Below are 25,130 nucleotides of genomic sequence, written 5' to 3'. Positions count from 1 at the left end.
AACTGCTACAGGGTTTGTTGACATATAATGTAAAAAAGGAATGCACATTTTGTCTTTCCGGCAAGAGCTTTCTTTTAAAGGGAAAATCCAATACTGTACAGCTGTCATGACAATCTTCAGTCCTCAGAGAAAATTTTAAGAGTCAACGCAGACTATGAAAAAAAGAAAAGTTGCCAGCATTGTTCGACAATGGCCAGTGGTAATAACGTTGCAGAGTTTACAAATAAAGGTAACACTTCTGCATACCATTTGGAGTTTCTGAAGGGTAGATTGTGATAAGTCCAAGTGACATTGATTGAGGGACTAATTGATTGACAGCAATGTGCATCTACAAAATCAAATCTTGTCAGTGGAGTGGAATCCACATTCTTATGCAAAGTGTTTGCACTTGTTACTCATTGTTAACATGTATCTGTAAATACACTGTATGTATGTGTTAAAGTGCTCACATACAGGTAGTTATTACTACAGTACAGGTGACTCCCATTCTTACAAAATCCTCGGGACTGGCAGTTTTCTTTTGTTATATTGAAATGTCATTATAGTCAAACAATAATGTATAGATAGATGATAATTTTGGAACATGAATTTTTATTTCGTTGCAAGAAATTCTTTGTTATAACTGTGTTTGTTATAATGGAATGCACTGCACTGTATGTCTTTAGTTTTAAGAGTTCTGTTACAATTGAATATTCTAAATAGGTTTTCTTCAAGCAGTTATCCCGATTAACTGCTTTTATCTACACCGTGATGGAAAATGATGTTTAAGTGACATATTATAATGGATTGATATTAACACAACATTGACAAAACTGCTTTGCATAACAAAAAATTGTAGAAGAAGTCAAAGTGTCTATTCTGTTTTGATTTGGGGATTCAAATGACATTTGAAAAGTGGGTCATGTAATGTGTTTGTTGGCACTAGAGAGTTACCACAAGCATGGATTTTCCCTTTAAAGTTACTGGAGGGCTGAATCACTGGTCCCCCTCCTTCACCAGCTTGCTTAGCTCATCCATCATGGCCTCCAGGATTGGGTTCCCACCGAGGCTGGCTATGTGTTCACGAGCCCTGAGGAGGGAAACAACCACACAAACACAGAGAACATTAGATCTACCAGTATGACGTGGTCTTGTGATGCATTGTTGGTCACACACTTCTCCATGCTTTGAATTGAAAAGATGCCATGAAATTTGCATCTTGTGGCACTTTATGAGTACACTGTTTCTGGTTTGAAAAGATTTCATGAAAGTTTATGTTCTATGGCACTTACCAGCACACACACATATTCCATTTCTGGTTTGAGTCTGACTGGATCTCATCACAAGTGTGATTACCTGTAATCGTTTCTCGGCCTTTTGGCTAAGATCATGTGTAGTAAACTACAACTATACAGCTACAGCAGTCTTATGATTCAATATGAATGGAATAGCAGGCCATTTCACATTTTTCATATAAGAAATAGTAAGTCTTCACTTTCACTGTGATAATGCCCTTATATCAGGGGCACACAGTATGAATTTTTAGAAAGAAATAGACAAAATGAAGATCAAACATGCAGCCAAGTAGGCTGCTTCTGTAGTCACTTCTCACCCATGGACATTCCTCCTACATATTTCAGAACATTGTAAACTATTTCATTTGCCTGCCTATCACTTCGTTGGGTGAGAAATGATAAGGGCATTAAATTGCCACTAAAGCCATAGTGTTCGAGGAACCTTAATGCCCTTACCATTCTCAGCCGACAACTTGAGAGTCTGCCATTGAAATTTGCTTCATACAATATATTAGCTGTGGCTTGGTGAAACACACCTTAGCTGAGCTTTGCAGTTTTTCTGCAGACACTTTCTGAAGTGAGCAAGATGTATCTGTCATTCACATTGACACCAGTGTAAAATCTTTGCATAGATATCTCTCCATAGAACATGTGCCTTGTAGTATCCACGTACAGCATTTCAAGTCCAGTATAAAAGCACCAATTATTCAGATTTGGATGATTGGTCACTAACTTCCTCCTGCCACAGTATGACAGGATAAAGTTAAAAACAAAATAATGGTAGAATTTGAAGGTAAAAAGTAACATCAAAGGTACACTCACTTCTTCTCAAGGTCAAAGAGGACTGTCCTGGTGTACTCAAAGGATCCAAACTGCAAAAAGAAGCCATACTATTGGGAATCATTCCTCTTTCCTGCAAAATAACTTTACACCATATCCAAAATTTATCAAAATTTCAATCTTGGTCAGTGGGACTCAGCAAAGAATTATACAAGTACCTCTAAGTTTGTTCACACCCCCCCCCCCCAATAAAAAAAAATGGGCAGGGGAAAATTCAACAATTCTGAGGCATTATAGCACAACTCCTTGTACATCTCTCCTGCAATGTGACCTATAGCCATAAAATTTGTTGAATTCACCTCATAAACAGAATTCTACAATACTGACAGTAAAGACAAAGGCACTGTTTGCATTTAAATCAGATCTAAGCAAACAATTCAAAATATTCAAACTTTTCTTAAAGACTATGGGTGAGTAATTACAAGTAGAATTTATCTCCTGGGTGTCTATTTCAAACATGCCTCTCACAACTGTACAAATATTTTTGAAATAACACATTGATGTCTTCTGTTCAATAAATTCCTGGGCATTTCAAACATAGAATTTTATACACAGTTACTAAGTTTTTACAGTATTATACAAGCACCTTATAGTGACAAGGAAAAGTATTCAAGGAAAAAGGAATGATTGAGTGAATCCCCCCCCCCCCCCCACAAAAATGCACAGGCACTGTGCAATTTGAATCATGCACAAAATGCAGAAAATATAACTTTTTCAGCCAACACTGTGCTTCCTGAAAGGTTCTGTGGTCTCATAAATTTAACATCAACAAAGAAAAAAAAGCTAAAAGTGAACTCTGATATCTGTCATGAATAGCTGGCATGATGTATGGTTTCACTTCATACTGACAAACAAAACTTTTGGTGAGTAGATGGGGCAGGGAGGGGGCAAAAGAGAGGGAGGTGATAGGTATGAGGGGATGGGGTGGGAGGGGTGAAGTGGGTGTGGGGAGGAGGCAGAAGCCTGTCAGATGTAGCTGATTAGAGACACACCTTTTCCAGTAGATCGACACAGTACTTCTTGACGTCCATGTTCTCCGTCCTCTGTCGCAGGACGCTCATCAGCTGGGTGTTGCCCGGCTGGCTGCGGATGCCGTGGATGATGGGAAAGGAGAACTTGCCCTCTGTCAGGTCCTCGCAGTAGCTCTTGTTCTCTGTGTATTGTTTGGAGCAGAGGTTGGCGTAGTCGTCTCGGATCTGGAAGTACAGGCCGAGTATGTCGCTCAGGGGCTTGAAGTCACTGGGATATGGATACACAGAGCGCATGTGAGAGTTAAAGAGATGGTATAGTATTGGTTGAGGTGAGAATTTAGCTTTTAACTTTTTGCGAGATACTTAGAAACGACTTTAGGAAAAGTTAAAAAGTGTACACTTCTAAGAGGAATTCAAAGTTTATATGATGAAAATCTGTTTTGAAATGACCGAGATTACCAAAAACAAGGTAAAACAAAGTACTCCTATTAAAAGATGGGTCCTACCTTGAATCAAACATAAGTGTTGTCAAGTGTGAGTGTTGACTCAAACACAAGGGTTGTCACTGTTACCTCTTGTTAGCACTGAAGAGTTGCATAAGTCTCACAGCCAAGCCAAACAGACCCCCAGTTTCTGGTAGAAAAAGAAAAAGAAAACATGAACATGACAAGTAAACAAGAATAAAGGGGGCTCCAAACTGACTGAGAAAAGTACCAAAACCAAGAGCAACAAAAAAGTTATGCACTATAGACAAACTATCACCAATCATGTTACTGGTCTTTTCATTCAGATGGTTTTTCAACTTTCACTTTCACTTTGGATAAGGAAGCATTCAGTCATCATAGAGTTTTCCTGACTGCTAAAGGATATCCGACCTTTTGGGAATATGCCACCTTTGTATTTAACATTCCCATTTTATATGGAGTTCATATGACAAAATTGGTATGCAGGGCTGGGCAATGCTATTGGTGCATCAAAACTGAAAGTAACATGGTAGCAGTCTATGGTCACATGTTTGCTTCACACATAGGGAATTAAGTATCACAACCACTTGACATAGTTATTCTGTGTTGTGAATTGACCACCACAACAACAACAACAACAACAACAACAACAACAACAACAACAACAACAACAACAACAACAACAACAACAACAACAACAACAACAACACAAAAACACACATACACACACACACAACAGAAACACAACACATACAATTTGCTGTTGTATCACCAAAAGCAATCTCCACAGCACAATATGGTGGAATTTAGGAGAGAGAGTGGGGAAAATGAAAGCAGCCACTCTTGCCATGAAGGAGAGAGAAATGGGGAAGAAACATATACATATACTCACTTTTGATGACCATTTCCCTGTACTCTTCCTCTGTGGGGCAAGTATAAGAATCTCTCCAGTAAATGTCCATACCCTGTCCTTGGTGTAATAGTACTAGTTGTTCTGGGTACAGGATACAGAAAACAAAACAAACAAAACATGATTAGTAATAGGTGTTTTATGTTTTGTTGTTGTTTTCATTTGAATGTGTTCAAAGCTGAAGGCTGTCAAATTAGCAACTGACTCTTACATTTGATGGACAATAGCCATTATGCTTTTCTTGAACAACAAAAAGGCTTGTTTGCTATAGGCAAGTACATGTGTGAATATGACAGACCCTATCCATGAAATTCCATCAACAGATAATTACAAATACATGATTCTCTTATCAAAAAACAGAAGAGGAAAGGGGGTGGGGTCATGAACAATACTGATGCCATTGCTAACAACAAATATTTCATAATAGAAAGATCAAATACCAGAATTACTGAGGAACATAGAAGAAAACAAATTACTCTAAGAGGGTCTTTGTACTGAAAATGAGCTCAAACGCTTAACAGAAATAGTGACAAGACCTTCCAATCATCATCATCATCATCATCATCATCATCATTATCATCATCATCATCATCATCATCATCATCATCATCATCATCATATAACAAGCAAAATCTCTGAATAACAACTACATTTGTATAACAAGACATTTTAACTTGCCCAAGCAAAATGAATATGCCTTCATATGAAATTAAACACAATATAGGTCATCAAGCATTGTAAACATAGATTATGGGTAAGGGGGCATTCCACAAAAACTCTCATACTTCCTTTTGCAAAGAAGGGCTTTAAAAGAAAGAAAAAAAATCACAATCTGGCACAAATTGAATTCCTCTGACACTGACTAACTCTTTTCTGTTACGATATATAATCAACTTTTGTAAGCTTCCTGCACAGAGTTTCAAAGTCCTCTTTACCTGTGAATATTTTCATGGCATCTGGGTGGTCAAAGTTCATTACTTCTTTGAGACCAAGGAAGTACATGTAGTTTGCCGAGTTGATGGTTTGTGCTATGCCATATATACAGTGGGCAACAGGTATTCCTCTTCTCAGCTTGGAGTTGTCTTCAATGTCATCAATCCTGTATGTCAGACAGAATCAAATGAAACAGCTACATACAAAGTGCACAAGTAAAACTGAGTGATCTTCTTTCAGATTAAATAAATCATCATTCTAAGATTTCACACAGTACAACATGAACATAAAAAAAGTCACGCAGCTAACTTAAATAGTCATCTTTTAATTTTCTTTGCAATCATTTCATACTGCTACAATAAAGTTAAACAAAAACATACAAAATCTATGCCCATTAAACTATTTGCTATAATACTGCATTTAACATCTTTAGATCATCAAAATTATACATTGATCTCTCCGATAAAGGGTTGATGAAATATGGAACAATAGCTTTACACACTCAAACTTCTTGTCAGGAGAGATTTTGTGATTTGTCATGTACTCACAATAAGCTTGCATTGTGTAGCATCTGTATGACTTCACCTATCTTGGTCACCCTCTCTTCTGGAATATTCATCCAGTAATTGAAAGCCTGAAAATGCAAAATAACAAATTATGTAGGGTGAAAATACGTGTAGATTCAAGAGTATCATGGAACAATATCACACTTCTAACTTGCTCACATATCTCTGGACAATTGCAAAATAATGCAATCAAGCCTACAATTTCCTATATGCCAAATACACTGGAACTGTAACACATCGACCTATAAAAAAAGAAAATAACATAATTTGTGTAAGACGGTGTAGAGAACAACATCAACACATCAAGGATGAGAACATTAATAATGCCAAATTCAACTTTAGTCACAATGGTGGGCAAAACACAGATCATAACTTATAGATTCATATCCCAAGGATCTGTTAGACAGAGTCCAACAAAACAGTTTTTCCAACAAAACAGTTTTTCAAAAAAAAAAACAACATCCCCCATTTAATGACTGGTTATGTTAAAAAAAGAAAAATAGGGAAGCACAAATGCACATCTTTTCATCTTGAAAAGTCATATAAACCACATTGTGCTACAGGCTTTGTGACCATTGCCAGTGCTAACATTGGCAATGTATGCCCTATACTATATTTTGAAAAGAGACAATGTAACTGTCCTTACATACAAGTTTCATATCAGCCATAATAGTAATGCAACAAACTGTCTTACAAGTACGGAAATCCATCAGCTCACACTGGCAGTGAATATGACCTTTTATTTTTTACTCTGTTGACATATTTATACAAGATAATAGATACATAAGTCCATATGAGTTGTGAAGTCTGAAAATATTCTGCCAATTCTATCAAATACACCTGATACTTGGCATAGCTGCATAAAACCTGATGTCCTCACTGTATATGGCTCAGTGCACTTAATGTAACCAGTTTCAAAATCCCAGTACTAGTGCGCATGGCAAGAGAGCTGTTCAATGGTATTTACATAACTTCCACCATTCACTTTACATCGATCGAGGCATGATACTGTAAACATTGACACTTTACCGCAATTAATTTTTTGCACTGAGCGGCTCAAAAACATATTTGTGGGTTCTTGAATTCATGCTGTGCAATATTCAACCCATTCAACATGTGCAGATGAAATTGTGAAGATATTTTTGCGCATTTGTAGAATTCGCGCTAGCCAAAAGTAGCGTGAAATATGCAAAAATTAATGTACCACAAAAATGTTTGCGCGTACAGTAGTTACAATGTCTACAGACCAACTGTTCTGTCCCTCACCCTTGACAGTTTGGTTCGAATTTGTTTGCCAGGAATCTGTGCTATGTAGTTGTATGGTTCCATGAGAATCTGAAAATGAAAAATCATGAGAAATGTTAAGATTACTACTAAGACTTAATACTGTCAAGTCTAGTTACTGATTACATATCTCTTTAATATAGAAGTACAATTATGACCATGCTGACAAGACAAGGATGAGCCTAGTCAAACATCAACTAAAACTAAGATCTAGGAATGAACAACTTTATAAAACTTGAGAAATATTTGTTTCCCTCATCTTTAATTCTTGCTTTATGCACACTTAATATAAAGAATTACAAAGTAAGACTAAGTATCATATGGTACTAATACTGATTAAGTATTGTATTCATCTATCATATCACATAGTGCTTTGACTGATTTCCTGTGCTGCTCTTAAATCTTTCAGTCAGATAGAAGAGTATAAATTTATCCATGTGAACATTTTTTTTTTCATTTTTTTTTTTAGGCATGAGAAACACAAAGAGATAGATGGAAATGATAAGATCAAAATTATGAAGAAAATGTTATTTCCGCCCTACTGATCAGGATATGGCTTACCATTTCCTGTGTGGCTGCCCTCTCTGTATCTGTTGCACTTCCTGTACACTCAGTCTGTGATTCTGCCATTTTGGGTGGTCAGAGTCTGTAATGTCTAAAAGAGAACATACAATCATAAACAAACACATAAGCTTGACTCAGATATTCTTGCCAATGGCTGAGGTTCTATTTGTCTAATTTGATTTTGAAGATGAAAAGTGTAACATGTATTGTTACTGTAGGGCTCGGGTTTGCTAAGCTCTCTAGCACTCATCACACCAACAGCAGACTAGGGCAACACACACGTGTTACTTGGAAGGAGTCCCCTGGCTAACTAACTTGTAGCCAGTTTATTCTTCACATAAAACCCACTCCATGTAAAACCCACTCCATAGTAGTCTACAGCATGCGTAAGTGATGTTGGTGTTGGCCTGAATGATAGAACGCGTCGTTAACATGGGCATGGAGCTCATTACAGAGAAAAATCCAATGAATTCAGTGCACGATGGATGAAAGTTTATCAAACTTGGAACCCCTTATTGCAACCCCTGCATTGTACTACTAGGTGTGGGTAGGTGTCACAGTAAAACATATCATTTTCATACATAAAACTGAGCAAAACAATCAAATTCAAACTCAGTCAAAGTGTGTTATGTGCTGTGCTGTGTCGACTGTCACAAGTTCATACCAAAAATGGAAAGAGTTCCTTATGTGACCCCCAACCAACTTGCACAAAATAAACAAACCACTAAGCGGTTAGCTATTCGCCCTTACTAATAATAAACTAAATAAAGGTTATGGGAAGTCTTCCCATAAATGGCATAACCTTTATTTAGTCCATTATCAGTATAAAAAAAAAAGCAATCTATTCATTTTTTGCAAACTAGTGGGGGGACATAAGGCACTCTTTGCCAAAAGATAAAATGTGAAAATGGGCTTTGCCTTTGACAATTGTCTCATTAAAACTGATGGTAAAATCATCGATATTTCACATGCAAGCAAACGCAAACTAACCTTCTCAGAATAACAGGACAGTACTGTGACTAGTGAACCATGTGAGGGAAGAATCCGCAATATTGATTAATATAATTATATTATTATATTAATATCGATTTAAATCTCGAGGATTATATCAGTCCCGCTCAAGCACCGAGAGGTATGACAACCCGAAGTTATCATCCTGATAATTACTCTACTTTATACGGTTCCTCAACCGCTCTCGCCAACTCCTTCTTCCATAGAACAGCGAAGGATTGGAATAATCTGCCGAGTAACATAAAGCAGATTCATAAATTTGACACATTCAAAGAAGCGCTCCAGCGTCACCTCCGTTGTGATTAGCTGCACATCACACCACAGTGCTGAGTGATACTCTATCCAGAGTTTTTCAGCGTATTCATCCAGATCCAGATCCAGAGTCAAAGTTATGAAGCCAACGGCAACGAGGAAGTACATTCAAGAAGGGATGTGCGTGCTAAAAACGATCAATCGACGTGTAACGTAACGTACTACGTAGCTCGTGAGTCGTAATATCACAAACAAACCAAGCATAAACAGAAATATGTGGGACTGCAGTTCTTCTGCTACAAGTAGATACTCGTATACTCCAATATCTGGAAACTCAATTACTTATGTTCTTAGTAAAAAATGCTTGAGACATACATACGGATAAAAAGATTGTCCTGAGAACCAACGTCACAGCTTCTCTTCTCTTGCTCGCTCTCCTTTAATTAGACTACTCTCACTGTACAGCTGGCTCAGGCCTCCGCTTCTTCCTTTTCCTTTGGCTTCTGTTTCTTACGTTCACGTGATATAGTTTGCCTATGGAGCGCCTGCAAAGTTCCATCATGTTTATTTACTTCCAATGAATAATGCAAAATAATACGTAGAATTATTTTCGCATATCTTTTTCGTGATGTAATACTTCTTAGACATACTAAAGAAGGTAAAAAAATATTTATAAGGTTCCGACAGTTAGATGGGATGACAAGAATATTTAGAGTCTAGATAATGGGATGAGACATAAAAAGGTAATTATTGGTATAATTAGCTTTCCATAGATTTCTATACCACATAGCTAGCCCGTTCAAGCCGAATAACAAGAAGGATGCTGAAGGTCAATCTGGATACACGTAAATAAACTATCAATTTTACATTAATTAATGATCTTGATGCTTGTCAGTCTATTTCTAAGATGGTGCATGATTTGTCATTGTGTATCAATTACAAGAATGCAGCGTAGTAACATAATTCACCAAGTACAGGTCATGAGTAGTGCTATTCACAAGTCTGACAGTCGCTGGTGCGGTTAACTGCACCTAGCTAGTGATACTGGCAGTAGCAGAGTCTGCTGGTGCTGGTGCCATTGGTGGTCACTCCATTCATTCCGGCATTCATTCCCAGCTCAGACTTCAATGCATGCATGATGTTTTGACGTGTAGGTGGTTGAACAACAGGGTAATATAATATGTACAATTTTTGTATACCTGGTTGGGTTAGGTTACATACACTGTAACGTTAGTTTACATTCGTATGTAACCCCGTCGCGGGGCCCTATAGCAACATACTTTACGGTACGTATTTGTCCGTATGGGGTCGCTGCTGCGGTTAATTCGTATGGTAGGTTTCAGACTGCCCAGACCGTAACCCCATTGCGGTGCGCTGTAACCGAGACGTATTTGTCCGTATGGGGTCGCTGCTGCGGTTACCCAGACCCTAGGCTACCATGATTAAGTCCACTTTAATAACGTTGTCGTTGAGGTGAAAAAAACAGATTGTGTGTGACTGTGAAAGCTGATTAGATTAGCATGTTTGTACAGAGTAGATTTGTTTTTTGTGTAGACGTCTAATGAATAATATGATTATGAACATGATGAATATGATGCCCATAGCATAAATATATGTCTACAGGTAATTATTTATTAGCATGCATTATTTTTTTTTGCTCAGGCCAAAGACTACTCATGACCCTGTTTGTTGGGTTGCTGACATACACATGTAGATTGTTGCAAGGGAGCGAGTACTTGGGAAGGGCGTCTTCTGCTTGTGCGTATTATTGATTTGTTTTGTTTTGTTTTGTTTTTCAGGGCAGCATGTGCATGCAGCGTGGATCCAGGACTGATCAATGAATTCCCCTGGGCCTGACCCAACACAGGCCAATGCTACAATATGTATACTGTCTGTTTCTTATCTTCTGTCTTTTTCTTCTACATGTATACAGCCGACGATCTAGCATCTGTATTGACATTGCTGATAAAATGATCTGAACGGAAGGCAACTTTATTTTGGCACACACAATCAGGATTTCTCTTTGGCTGTGTCTGTGACAATGTCATTTAATAGCAGAAACAGTACGGACTGCAGTGTGACACCATGTGACAATGGATATCATATCATGTGCTTGGCTTTTGCTTGCCAAGAATTGATGTGCAAGTTCGTTGTACATCACTACATGTGATTGTCGTCTGTTGCCATGCACAGGATTGTCATATTGTCGGGATAACTAAACTGCGACCAGCCCGAACGTGAACTGTATACAAGGAGCACCCCGGGGTTAATTGTCAGATAGATGTAAGTGACAAGAAAGGAAGATGGAAATGGCAAGCGCACTCAGTGATGATGGTGAGATGGATCTCCTTGTCGCTGGAGTGGAAGATGTCGGCATTGGTTTCAAAGAAGAAGATCTCTCCTTTATGGCTGGCACGTTCAGTCCTGGTGTTGGTATGTTGCCAACTACCACTCCTCCTACCAGTACTAGAGAACGAAAGGATGTCGGTGATGATGGCGCCAGTGGTGACAAAGCAGATGAAGGATCGACAGATGATGAGAGGTAAGAAAATCCACATCAAGATCGTAAACATATTTAAAGCAATCAAGGCATTACAAAATCTGAATCTGATTGTCCACAAGGCTTCTTCCACATGTATGTGATCTCGCCAGGATTAGTTAATGGACATGAAATACGATGTTTGCATAACGTATGCTAGGACCTCTTTTTTTCTTTTTCTTTTTTTAAAATCAAAATCAAAATTTCAAAATTCTTTGGACTTTTCTGCCTTTTCCTGTTTCCTTGTTTCTTTGTTTGCTTTTGTTTGTTTTTTTGGGGGGTAGGGTGAATGGCAAATACAGAGTCTCCAACTTTCCCATTTTCGACGGGAGATTTCCCGCCAAAAACTCATTTTTGCAAAATCTCCCGTTCTCTCGCTTGAGATTTGATTTCTCCTGCCCTGGCTCTGTGTCTCCTGGTGAAAAGGATTTCTTACTTATTGCTATCTTATGTTGAAAAAATAAGCCTTAGATAGCACCAGAGAGCATCTAGAACCCTAGGAACTTCGCACTTCGCACACATCAACTTGGAGTCTCCCGTTTGCTAGGGGTTTTGGGCGGGAGAATCTCCAGATCAGAAGGTGCTTGGGGTTGGGTTCTCTGCAAATACCATCTCTCTCTTTAAAAAAAAAGAAAAAAGATGGCCTGTGTTTATGTGTTTGTGTGTTTACAACTGGTACACTGTGTGATAGACATACTACATTTGCAAAATGTGTACAAGTTTGTACATGTACATGTGTGTCTGGGTGTTTTCCAATGACAAAAACCATGACACAAAAGGTAACAAAAAATAGTTCATTTAATATTGTGCCCTCTTTTATCACTTAAAAGTGTTGTGATATTGAAATGAGTTTGTTTTGGTGTGTAGTTTAAAAAAAAGAAATACAATGTAGCATGTCCTATTTTGTGTCATGGTTTTCTCACTGGAAAACATGACACAATAAAGTAACAAAGAAATAGTTGATTTATACTATTATATGCCCTTTTTTATTACGTACTTCAAATTGTTATAATATTAAGTTTGTTTTGGTGTGTAGTTAAAGGAAAGAAATTCAAGTTTTTGTCTATTATCAAAGTACTTAGCAGTTACTATCATATAGGGTTCAACAGCATGTTGCCTTAAGTCTTTCTAGGAATATTAGTAGAGACTGGAGAGAGAGCAAAAGAGAGAAAACTGAAATGAAACCATATTGTGAGTAATACTACACAGCTGACTAAGTTAATATGATAATTGATGTTCTTATTAAATGGTCGTTAATTAAGTCGACGAACAATTTATTGTTAAAATGATGTGAAAGGAAGACAACATTATCTTGGGACACATGATCAGGATTTCTCCTTGGCTCACATGACAATGTTATTAACTGAAACAGTTACAGACTGCAGTGTGACATTGTACACCATGTGATGTTGTTGGCTTGTGCCAAGCACATCAATCTGGAGGTCTCGGGTTCAAATCCTGATGGAATCCCATTTTCTTTACTCAAATTTTCACCGATTAATTATTTTAATATCTGGTCTATACAATTCTGAGAGGTATTCAAAGTTTGTTTGATGAAAATCGGTTTTGAAATGGCTGAGATCATATTAAAAAACAACATAAAACAGAGGGGTCCTAATAAAAAGTGGGTCCCACCTTTTATTTAGACCTCTTTGTTTCTGGATATCTCGGTCATTTCAGAAACCAATTTTCATCAAGCAAACTTTGAATTCCTCTTAGAATCGTATGCCCTTTGACATTTCCTAAGATGTTAATCATCTTCTCACAAAAAAGTTGAAAACCTGAAGCTCCATCTCAACCAAAACTATACCATCCCTTTAAAGGGACTGTACAGTACTGGTTGAGGTGGGGATTCATGTTTTGAACATTCCTAAGTGAGATAATGAGAAACCTCCTATGAAATATGAAAGAGCACGTAATTTTAAGAAGGATTGAATGTTTATTTGATGAAACTTGGTTTCCAAATGGCTGAGATATATCCAAAAAAGCGGTAGTAATAAAAGGCGGCAGGCCACGCCTTTTATTAGGATCTCATTGTTTCACCTTGTTTTTGGATATCTCAGCCATTTCAAAACTGATTTTCATCAAATAAACTTTTGATACCCCTTAGAAATGCATGCTCTTTGACATCTCATAGAGTGGTTTCTGAATATCTCGCAAAACATTAAAAACTAAATCCTCACCTCTACCAGAACTGTACACACCTGTTAAGTATCATAGTGCCTGTATGCATGCTGGTGAAGTGAAACAGGGACTGTATGTTTAAATTCATTAGACTCTGAATGTTAAATTGCATGTGAGATTCAATTTCTGTTTCACATCTAGACATGCTATGCAGTCTTTGATATTAGTTGCTAAAATATGGGCAAGTCCAAGATAACACGCGCGTTACGTATGGGACATTCAGAGACTTTTATGACCTGAAAAATAGTGTTAATGGCCTTTGATCATATTGAACTTTATCATGGTGATTGATATCTAGGAGAAGTATAATCATGTTAAAGATTGAGAAAAATGACCTTGACAATTATATTCTAGAAGAGAAAATATGTGCCGTTACGTATGGGACCAGAAAAATTTTGTTTTTTTGAACATTTTTTTCAACCTCAAAACTCTCTGAAAGTATTTCATTCTACAACTTGTAACTCACTGTGATGAAAGTCACAACACTCAAGATTATCACAGGTAAGTTTCATGTCATTAGGCAAAAAGCTCTAATTACAGGTTCTAATTAAGACAGACATGACGTGTTACGTATGGGACAGTTACGTATGGGACACTTTGTCCCCCATTCATTTAGTGTGTGGAGAACCATGTTTATGGGTATTTTGCATAATTATTGAAGTAAAATCAGTTGAAACTACTCAAATACTGATCCAGATTGTCAAGGAAACAATATTCCCCAAATATTCATCATCATAGTCATATTCAATCATATTTTTATATTTTTATGACCAACCTGAGTATGCATGCCCTTTGTCCCCCAGTCGTTTAGTGTGTGAAGAACCATGTTTATGCCCTTTTGGAACTTTCCAAAAGGGCATTCAAATGACCTTAGCAATTTCAGAAAAAACCTAAAAAAATGACCTCATTTTGTTACGTATGGGACATCTCATGATAGGACACGAGCTAATTTGCATAATCATTTGCATAATCCCTAAATTTTCATACCAAGTTAAACTATTTGATGAACTTCTTATGTCCACATATTAATTAAATATCATTTGCTTTCCTTTGAATAAATATGAATTTTTATAAATGTCCCATACGTAACGCTGTGTTTTACATTTATGCAAATGAAGCCCTTGAAATTTGCATAAATTTACATAATATCCTTTTTTCCTCCATGGAAATCAAAACTTCAACTCATCAGCTTCAAAATGATACCAAACATGTCAATATTGAGCAAAGATGAAATTTTGCCTTCTGAGGGGACCTTATCTTGGACTTGCCCATATTCTACTGAGCCACTTTGAGAACTTGTAGCATGCAGTACCCAGGACATCAACAAGAATCATGGAGTGATAGCGCCATCTTGTGAGAAATATGTGATAGATTGGAATGTGCCTGGAAGTGAATTTTCATCAGGGTGGTTGAAGAGGTTTCACTTTCTGCAGGTCTTCTTACAAGTTATAAATGGATATTTCCATGCAGTAAAAGAGTAGGGCCTTGTACATTTCAGGGATATCAGGTTGTTTTCTGTTTCCCGTGTGCATAACCCCCAATACAATATGTTCTGTTAGAACACATTAATGAGATTGCCCACATGTTGCTTGATGCCTGTAAGCAATCTAGGAGAATTTATGACAAAATTTTGGGGCTAGCATAATGTATGTAATGTTGGACTGACATAAAATGTGTAGACCCTACTATCGTTTGAAGGTCGCATAATAGATTTTCATTAAAAATGTTTGTTTTTCAACTGAATGGCCTGATAATTGACTATAGAAAAGATAATAACAGCTCTCAAATTCTATTGAACACTGTGTTTATACATACCATTTCTAGACATGGACTGACCAAAATGCGACAATGTGGTGTACAATTGTATAAAGCCTCGTGAGAAGGAAAGTGAGTAACATTTGTCTACAGTAGGAAAAGGGATTAGTGTTAAATATTCTGTTTTCACCTACACTGTATCGCGCTCAATAGAAGATTTAGTGTCTTCTGACTTTTGCTGACATCTTACCGACCTCTTTGACCTGTTTTCTGAGGCTTCTCATCATTTGGACAAGTGATTTGGATAAACTGTATTTAATGAGGAGAATAAACAAAAGTACCCCAAAACCAACTGTTCAGTTTGAGTATTGTATGTCTGTAAATACAATTGTACTTCAATATTATCTCAATTCAATTGGTTTATCATGACAAGCAACTTTCAATTGGATAGATCTAAACATTTTATTTATCAGTCATCATATACTTCAGTCATGATTAATCAGTTTGTATCAATACATTGTACATTGTATTTCCAAACTTGTAAGTCATTCTTCTCTTTCATGGAAGTTTGCATGGACATACAGTAAAAGCTTGTGTAGTCTAGTCCATCAGGATGTGGATCAGCTTGTCATTAGACTGCATTGTAATGTTGCAGCTTATCAAATGACAGCGAGGGATACTAATTTAATGCATGAAATAACTACTTACTATGAATTAGTATTCTTAGTCCCTCACCCTCCTGACATGCAGAGCCCAGAGAGTGCATTGCAGTATTAGTGGGTTGTGAATGTGGCCATAAATCACTGGCTTGCACCATTCGTTTGACTCAAAAAAAAAAAAAAAAGTGGAAGGAAGTTCTTTAAAGTTATAGAGTTACTGGGAGGTGATAATAAGAGATACATTGTAATGGCTGACAGTAAATTAAAGTGGGAATTCTGTCAGTGATTGATAAAATCTATTTTATTTTTTCCCGATTACTTGCAAGTGACTGCATGCCCTATTTTGTGTTTATTTGTCTGTTTATTGTCTTTTTTTTGGAACAATTTTCTATGTCATGAACTGTTAAAAACAACAACAACATACACTTTAGTATATATCTTGATAAAAATATTTGTAAATAGGATTACCATATCTCATCTAATATTTCTTTTGCAAATACCACAAAGTGGAAAAAAAATATAGATACAGTAAGAGGGTTGAATGTTAACTATCAAGACATAATTTGTAGTGTGGTATGTTGCTTGTTGTAAGCTTTAATTACTAGGCTGAAAATACCCCCCCCCTCAAAAAAAAAAATCAAAGAAGAGTGAAAATTATACTTTCTTGCTTATAGTATAAAGCTGGGGTTGTGGGGGGGGGGGGAGGGGATGGTTGGATGTACGTGTATCAAGTAGAGAGAACTAGCTTGCCCGGGTCCGTTGACAGCAGTGATTAATGGGGAATGAGCGTTGATGCGTCATCTGCCAGGGTTCATTCTGAGTGCAGCCGCAGAGATCAAGCGGTCTAGGCCCCTCGCTAGTGTCACGTAACTATCTGCACTCTGGAATTTGTTTTGCTAATTGGCTTAAAACCTCAAAAAGTGCTCCAGAGAAAGGAAAGATTTTTTTTTTCATGTACTGTGGCCTTGGCGAGCTCTTGTGAGTGTGTGACTTTGAGAGCGGCAAATACTTGTACTCCTTTCGGCGACGAGCTCTGAAAAGAATGAGCAGACTGTCCACTTTCTACGGTGTCTTTTAGATGACGGTGTCTTGTAGATGACAGTGTCTTTTAGATGACGGAGTCCCTTTTTTGACACAGAATTCTCTCCGAGATATGAACTGTACTTGATGCTGTCTTGTGGATTCATCAATTGTCACTTTGTGGAAAGAGGATAGACTGAGTGACAGGCATGGCGATGCTGGTGGTGAATGTGTTAAAAGTTTTGAAGCATTTGATTGGAGGTTGTGTTAGGCCAAAGAAGAAAAGGTATTGTATGTGTGAATTGTAAAACTTGAGGATGGCATTCTGTGTATCATGATGCCAATATCATAATGTAACATATTATTATTATTATATATATATATATATATATATATATATAAATATATATATTTTATTTATTTATTTTTTTTAATCAGCTCTCCTCAGATGAAAGCTTTGCACTCATTCATCAAGGCATATTCACGCTCGATCATGCTTCTTTAATATTCTGCTGAAATTAATTGTTCACCATATGTATCGTAACTGATCTTTTGAAGCTGAATTGTTCGGATTGATGAATGTACACATACTTTGAATATTAATTTATGAATAATGTTAGATATTCTTCTTCGTAATTTCTGCTGACATTTGTGATCACTGTGATATCACAATTTGTACTTCAATTGTTTTGTCAAAACATCTGATTCGCTTATTGATCAATAGGAACAGTTCTTATTCATTAATATCTTTTAATCTTTCATTTATTTACACTGTAATTATGTAAGTATTTATTTCTCTGTTTGTTTGGTTATTCATTCATTCATTTATTTGGTAGTGAGAGGTCACTGTACATCATACACAGGAAGCTTGATGAGTGAAAGACTTTTGTTTCTGTATTATGTCTACAATATGTTTCTTCCAGCAGGTCTAGGTCCATGGGTCTAAGGATGAAGTAATTAACAAAAACCCTTATAACTTCTTTTACTCATAATTCTCTCTTCCTATTTTCATTTAGAAAGGAGAGAGGGAGGTTAAATAGGTACAATGTTAGGAAGGTCACAATGTGTACTCTTGTGGAAGTGAGTCAAGTGGCTTTTAAATTTGTGAAAAATCTGTTGTTTGCATAGGTCTTGAAGTCAGTGTAAAATCTAAAGTCAGTGTAAAATCAAAAAATGAAAAGTTTGAATACTCATATAAAATACCGGCTCTCCTTATTGATGTCCAATGCAAATGCAGTGTTTCATGGTCCATAGCATTATAGCAATGCATGCAGGGAAAAAAAATAAAGATGCTTGCTCCGTAAAAACCTAAAAATGGACTTTTCTGTGTAAATACAGAAATATGTAGATTTTTATGGTTAAAATGAAAAAGAAAAGAAGATGACTGGAAATGAATGTTTACAATTTTCATTGCAAATTTCTGTTACTGATGATCATCTTATAATGTGGCTGAAAGCAAGAAAAAAACAAACAACACATACATGTCTATTTCCTTTTCATGGTTGAATTCATTTGTGATGTTGTTTAAGGTGCCTAGAAAGCAATCAAGCATGTCTTTCTTTTTTCCTTTTAACCAAGTAAAGAGTAGTAATATTTATAAGATTTTTCAATCAGTCTACAATGTATACATTTCTAACCATCTTCTGAACATTATTGATGCTGGAAATGTGTGAACTGCGGGCATTAAATTTCAAGAGAAATTTATTCACATTTTATATTTCAAGAACATGGCTTATTTGTCTTATGATTCATCTGCAGGTTAACGATCCTGGACATTCTTCCGTGGGAGGATGTGTTGGTTGCTAGGATACTGCCACACCTGGACATAACAGACCTCTTCAGGCTTCGTCTGGTATCCCGCGGATTCCGGGATGTCGTGGCCATTCACTTTGCGGAGTCCCACCACATTGATCTCTCGCAAGTTGGGCCTAGTTTTACAGCCGAGGCATTCCAGGTCATGGCGTTGGATGCAAGGAACCTCCTCACACTGAACGTCCCCTGCTGCAAGAAATGGATCAAGGACGATCTCATCCTCCCCGTCATCGAAAATAACCCCCACCTGCGCAAGATCAACATCTCCGAGAACTCCAGTCTGTCCACAGAGGTCGTAAGGACCATCGCAGTCAACTGTCGCGATCTTCGATGTCTGATGCTGGCAGAATGCCAGCAGATCACTTCCACGTCTGTGGAGGGAATCGCAATGAACTGTGAACAGTTGGAGCAACTTGACCTGACGGGGTGCTGGAACATGGACGATGACACCATGAACATGGTGTTGCAACTAAATCGCAACCTCACGTGGCTGTCGGTGGCGCGGCTGTACGGCATCACAGGCAATCTGGTGAACCTGATATGTTGCTTCTGTCCCAATATAGAGTATCTTGATATTCAAGGCTGCTGGAGAATCACAGATGAAGTTCTATGGTAAGAATTGTCTCCCCCACCCCTTTTTTTTTGTATCTGCACCTGTACCAACTTGTATTCTCTTGCTTACTGTAAGTGCTTGAGACATACTTTTGTGTAAATGTTAACAAGCATAACCATTTTAATGAATTAGAATTTCTCTAAATGTTTGTTCGTAGAGAGAAAGAGATGGTTATGCTGTAATAACACAATTTCAGTATTAAAGGCAACAATGAAAGTGTAAAATATTACCCCAAAAAGGTACACCAGAAGTGTTGCTGTCTCGTAGCATTTGATATTTGGTCATAGCAGTATCCATTATGCAAGATGAGAGTGAACCATATACAGCAACTTGCAAGCGATTCAGTACTACTACTCGGGCACGATTCGATCATCACATGGCACTATTAACCTTCTACGAACCCACTGCTGAATGGGGAGGGCCTGTCAGGAAAAAAACCTGTGTACTATGATCAAAATTATTTTACACTTTTGATCTCAATATACTCCAAAACAACTCTTTATCCTTGCAAATCACATCAGCTAGCCAGATTTTTAGGTTGAACTATATATTGCAAGCAGATTCCAAATGGTGGAAAATGGATTTTTTGAGCCCTTCTGAGAACTGTGTTTAGCTGTAAGTCCTTCCTTCTTCATAGAGTCACATAGATGTCTGTTTGCAGACAATGTAATGACTTGTGTGTTACTTCCTGAAACAAGAGGTTAGATTCAGCTGAGCTTATGGGTCAGACAGATGGATTTTAACGGTAGAGACTGAGAGAGAAATGGGGGGGGGGGGGGGGGGCAATTCAGTGACTTTGATGACACATCAGTAATACTTTTAACTAACGAGTCCAGGATTTGTGACAGGTGGCATGGAAGTGAAAGTGAGGCATATGTGCATTACGTCTTAAAGCTTCATTGACACAAATCTGGTGATTGTAATGGAGGTAGTCAGCCATTATAACTTGGCTTGTACCCATCTCCTTTGACGGGTACAAGAGTCAAAACACAAAATAATTGTACATTATTTTATCATTATGGGATATGGTAGGGCTAGATGTGTAGATGTACTTTTAAATGCGCATGTATGAATTTATATTCAGAGCAGCTTTTAGCATGGAATTCAAACGACACTGCTAAAAGTATGGGAAGACTTTGAAAATTGGCTTGTTTGAATGTTTACAATATCTTTTTTGAGGTTTTCCTTCCAGGTATGCATGTATTATAAAAAAGACTACTTGGATCAAAATATTTTAGTATGAAATGGGTCCTTCATACCAATCACGAAAATTGACCTTAAATAATTTTCTTTTTATAGGTCTATTTAAAAGATACAAACAAAAATGTAATGTTATACACAGGGGTTGTCTGGTGGAACTAAGCACAGACTTTTGTGAATTAAAAAATAACATGTTGGAGATGTCATCTAGATAACAGACTTTGGAAAAGACTGAGTTTTAAGAATCAGGAATGAAGTATTAAAAGTTCATTAATATCTACCTGGTAAGTGAAAATGAAATGTCTGTGGCTACAGTTATGAAGTTCTTCAATCTTTTTCCCATGGAATGTGACATGGTCTTGTGCAGCATCATTTCTAAATTTACCCACTTTTCTGTACACAGATTTGCTCCTTGCTTTCTTATTCAGGAGTAACATGGCTCCATTTTATTTGAATATCATAGTAACAAGATTTATGTAAGGGCAAAATGAGCCTTCCTCAATTAATGATTGAAAAAAAAAATCATTGGTTTTATTTAGCCTTTATCACTCTTCATTTATCATTCCATTTAGTCATTTATGGCACTACACTTTAGCCTCAGCCAAATCCATCAGATTTTCAAGGCAAGTAAGACCAACATGATGTGATATATACATTGTATAATTTATACGTCAAATAAGAGATGGGTACATGGAAATGGGTTTGTAGCAGGGGGTCTCATGGTCTCACACAGCTGCAAGTGGACACAATAGAAACTGACCCTAGTAAAACTGAACCACACAGTCATTTGGTAGTTTGGCATATTATAGTCTGAATCTACCTTTCCTGTTCCAGCAAACTGTGGGACATGACCAAACTGAAGACGCTGAAAGTGAAGGACTGCCGTTACATCACCGAGCGGAGTCTCGCCCGCTTCCGAACCCGCGGCGTCCAACTAGACATCGTGCTGCATGGGGAGACGGACCTCGCCAAGTTAGAGCGCCACCTGAGGGCCAGGGAGTTTGCGAGGACCAGGAATATCCCTCCAAACTTTGTGTTTTGATGAAGGCCCTCCAAGGACATATTTGCAAAGAGCTTTGTGTGGCTAGAGTGTGGACTCCTGGACCCAAACATGACAGATGCTTGATTGATGGTGCCAGTGTTGTAGCTGATTGCAGCTGAGTATGATGACAAGGCTTGTGTAGCGAACAAATTTTCTCTTTACTGAACAACCCCCTCCCCACTACCGCCACCATTCTTGTATTCCTCACATACTCATATATGTCTAGTGTACCCCAAACATCTTTTAGAGTTTATTAGTTGCAAATAAATCAGCATGCGTGTGTCTTGTTTATTCCACGACAGACAAATTCAAGCGAACATTTATTCACTTTGAAAAAAAAAAAGCAACCCAAACCTCAAATTCTGATCTGAAAATAGAATAGGAGTCCCTGAAATACGCTGTGCGAGAACTCCCATGAAGAAACAAAAATACCAAAAAATGTAGCAAATACTATCTTGTTCACCCTTTCGCTGAACATATTGATGTAAGTTTTTTTTTGGATTTTTTTGGTGGTAATCCATGGAGAAATATGAGTATGTCCTCACCAAGCCCACATCCTGTAAATTATGCAGGTTTATCTACAGAAACGAGAGACACTTGTCACACTCCCAAGATTAACTGGGTTAACGACTTCGCATCAAATTCCTGATCATGTGGGAAATAACAAAAAAATCCCCAGTAAGCAGTATATACAGGCAAACTACTAATCCAATGCTTTGATTGCTACATGGAGGATAAAATCATGCCTATCAGAATTCCTATATTTAGCAGGAGAGTTAGAAAGAATATTTCTAGTTCCAGCAAGAGTCAGAATTCCAATATGTTTCCCCAGATATCACAGCTCTGTGGACACCATGCAAGTTTTCTTTTAGATGTACTGTAGCTTTAGGAATTGTCACTGATTTTCTCTTTATTTTCATCATTTTAGTAACTTTCAACAGTTTTCTGACACTTGCCTTGGGTAGCCATGCTTTACTACAGTTGTACAGGGCACTCCTGTTACAACAAACATGATTGTAATGAAATTTTGATAATCTAGGTCCCAAAGTTATCATCAAACCTACAGTGCAAAATTCCCTTTGGTTATAATGAAATTTTTAACATAATGAAATAAACCTGCTGGTCCCAAGGACTTCTGTACAACGGGAGTTGCCTGTAGGCATACATTGATGTCCACTCTGAATCTCTATTTGATCAGTGTTTTGAACAGCATTGCATATCCAGTGGTAGGAGACAACATTTTTGCAATCCAGCAGTGTCCCTTTTGCAGAGAAGCCTCAACAAGAGTTTATACATGACGTAACAGTGTAATGAGTCATAAATGTGAACTCTGCTCACAGGACGATAATTCCTTAATTACAAAGTCCAGATTTACAACATCCACACGGAAATCCACTTCAGAACATTTTAATCTCTCCCCCCCCCCCCAATTTATTACTGGAACATAGTATGTCCTACAGAATTCTACAGCTCCCTTGAATTCATAATCAGCTAATTTTTCTTGCGATATTTGTTATGTTGTTGTTTTTTTCTTATCCAGGAACTCATTAGATAGGGAGACGCCCCCTGTAATAGCTGGTTTCTCTTACCATGCAGTGATTAGTATTTACTAAGCCAGGATTTCTTTTGATTATGTGAGTGTAACTTGAGTCAATTGTGATTTGTGACCAGCGGCAACGGTTTCAGGCAAAAATTCATTTTTTCATTAAATCACTTTGCCCATTTCCTAAGCTTTACATCTCATAAAACACTTGTATTCTCCGGTACTGTAAGTGGTCATATAAAGCGAAATATAATGCACTTTTTGATTTGTTAGCCTGACAAAATTGCGAGAAAATGGGCTTTGAAAATTCCCCTCATGCTCAAAGACAATGCCCAGCGGCGATGGGAGGTGAGAATCACCCATCCGTACAATGGTGCCAATCGAGATTAAGCTCCGCCTCTAGCAACCATAGCGGCTTCTGATTGGCTCACTGAGAGAGTCAAATTTCCCGGGCACCTTCCTCGGAACTCAGTGTATGGAGCCGAATGCACAATGCGTTTCGCTCGGGTTTGTTTACCAGTACGTCTTTCAAGATGGCGGATACGATAATTACAAGCTGCTGGTTGCATGTGTATGGTGCACGTATTACTCAATGGCATCCACACGCTATGCCTGTGTGTATACGTCACGGGAGCGTGTGGCACTTTCCACATCTTTACAAATCACGTTTTCATAGTGGTTGATTTGTCTTGTAAATTTCTTCATTGGGACCCTTTCGAAGGCAGAAACATGAAAAGGGTCACGCTTCCTGTTGTTGTTTTTTCAAGCCGTGAATGTGTTGCATTGTGCGGTAGACAAGCAAGCAAACAAACGAACAAACAAACAAACACGACTTTACTTAGTTTGGTGCAATTTTGACGTTTACTACAGTGTATTATTTGAATACTGGTCATTTATGACCACTCCTTTTCTCTCTTCTGCTGTCTTTTTTAGTCAACCTGCTGTCATATTTACTACAAGCACAATTAAAAAGTCAGTTTTCGATCTTATGTTGCACGATTTGTGTGGCGATTTGTCACTCTGATACGCTTAAACCATGTTCCCTATCGTATCTATTTTTCATGTTAAGTTAGTGCTGCCTAGTGTTGCTGTTCACTTTTTGTTTCACTTCCGTTGTCGAACATTGCAGTAGAAAAGCTCGGATAGAAAGCCAAACGAAGAGCATACACTATAAAAGACCGAGCGTACTGATATCTATTGTAGCAACAACAATGGAGCATGCATGCGTGGACAAAACATTTCCGACACGCTGCGAGGCGTATTGCTGAAAGCCGAACTATGTAAATGTATGCGACGCACTATACAATCGCATGCGAGATGCCTCGCCGTAGCAACACTGGGCGTAGTGGCGCAGCGTTCGAAAGAAGATCAAAACTGACGAGTGCAATCCAACATAGGGTGTTTAAAATTCCATTTTCGGTAGGAAAAACTTAATGTTATGCTGTGTAATTTAGTGTAGATGTACAAAACATATCAAACATTCAATTTCTGAAAAAAACCCAAAATCGACAAAAATAATGGTCAAAATCTTTGTTCCCCGCCTAGGAGGGAATTTGCTCTTGCGACTTTTGCCTGAAACCGTTGTCGCGGGTCACATTTATCTCTTAAAATCAAGATTAATACACATTACCATTAAAAATTCTAGCAGTGTGCATTGTATCAGCACTGGACTTATGTATTCATGATGTGCAATT

General features: G+C 37.7%; 2 protein-coding genes across 2 annotated transcripts; one reads left to right on the top strand and one right to left on the bottom strand.

Moving 5' to 3' along the window:
• Positions 1 to 871: 871 nt before the first annotated feature.
• On the bottom strand, positions 872 to 7,287 carry LOC139727450 (geranylgeranyl pyrophosphate synthase-like). The gene is made up of 8 exons (XM_071638404.1): positions 7,225 to 7,287; positions 5,941 to 6,026; positions 5,395 to 5,558; positions 4,442 to 4,543; positions 3,658 to 3,718; positions 3,107 to 3,353; positions 2,097 to 2,146; positions 872 to 1,069 (listed from the first exon to the last, which is right to left on the bottom strand). Exons 1-8 carry the CDS (start codon positions 7,285 to 7,287, stop codon positions 976 to 978), a joined length of 867 nt encoding a protein of 288 aa, XP_071494505.1. The 3' UTR covers positions 872 to 975.
• Positions 7,288 to 11,378: 4,091 nt separating this feature from the next.
• Positions 11,379 to 22,052, top strand: LOC139727472 (uncharacterized). The gene is made up of 3 exons (XM_071638445.1): positions 11,379 to 11,611; positions 18,985 to 19,650; positions 21,686 to 22,052. The coding sequence occupies exons 1-3, from the start codon at positions 11,379 to 11,381 to the stop codon at positions 21,891 to 21,893; spliced, it is 1,107 nt and encodes a 368-aa protein (XP_071494546.1). The 3' UTR covers positions 21,894 to 22,052.
• Positions 22,053 to 25,130: the final 3,078 nt, after the last annotated feature.

Source organism: Diadema antillarum, unplaced genomic scaffold (assembly GCF_040938485.1).
Source record: "Diadema antillarum isolate AM-2024a unplaced genomic scaffold, OU_Dant_1.0 seq00000131_RagTag, whole genome shotgun sequence".
In the NCBI taxonomy this organism is placed as follows: Eukaryota; Metazoa; Echinodermata; class Echinoidea; order Diadematoida; family Diadematidae; genus Diadema; species Diadema antillarum.
The sequence above is the reverse complement of the archived record's forward strand: the minus strand, read 5'-3'. Positions and strand labels throughout refer to the sequence as shown.

Bases quoted from the DNA above. Each gene is read 5' to 3' on its own strand.
- LOC139727472 (XM_071638445.1), top strand. From the start codon at position 11,379: ATGGCAAGCGCACTCAGTGATGATGGTGAGATGGATCTCCTTGTCGCT. The intron at 11,612-18,984 runs GTAAGAAAATCC...ATTCATCTGCAG, and splicing joins GGATCGACAGATGATGAGAG to GTTAACGATCCTGGACATTC. The intron at 19,651-21,685 runs GTAAGAATTGTC...TTCCTGTTCCAG, and splicing joins ATCACAGATGAAGTTCTATG to CAAACTGTGGGACATGACCA.
- LOC139727450 (XM_071638404.1), bottom strand. From the start codon at position 7,287: ATGGAACCATACAACTACATAGCACAGATTCCTGGCAAACAAATTCGA. The intron at 4,544-5,394 runs GTAAAGAGGACT...TCCTGTACCCAG, and splicing joins TGCCATGAAAATATTCACAG to AACAACTAGTACTATTACAC. The intron at 3,354-3,657 runs GTAACAGTGACA...TCCATATCCCAG, and splicing joins CTCTTCAGTGCTAACAAGAG to TGACTTCAAGCCCCTGAGCG.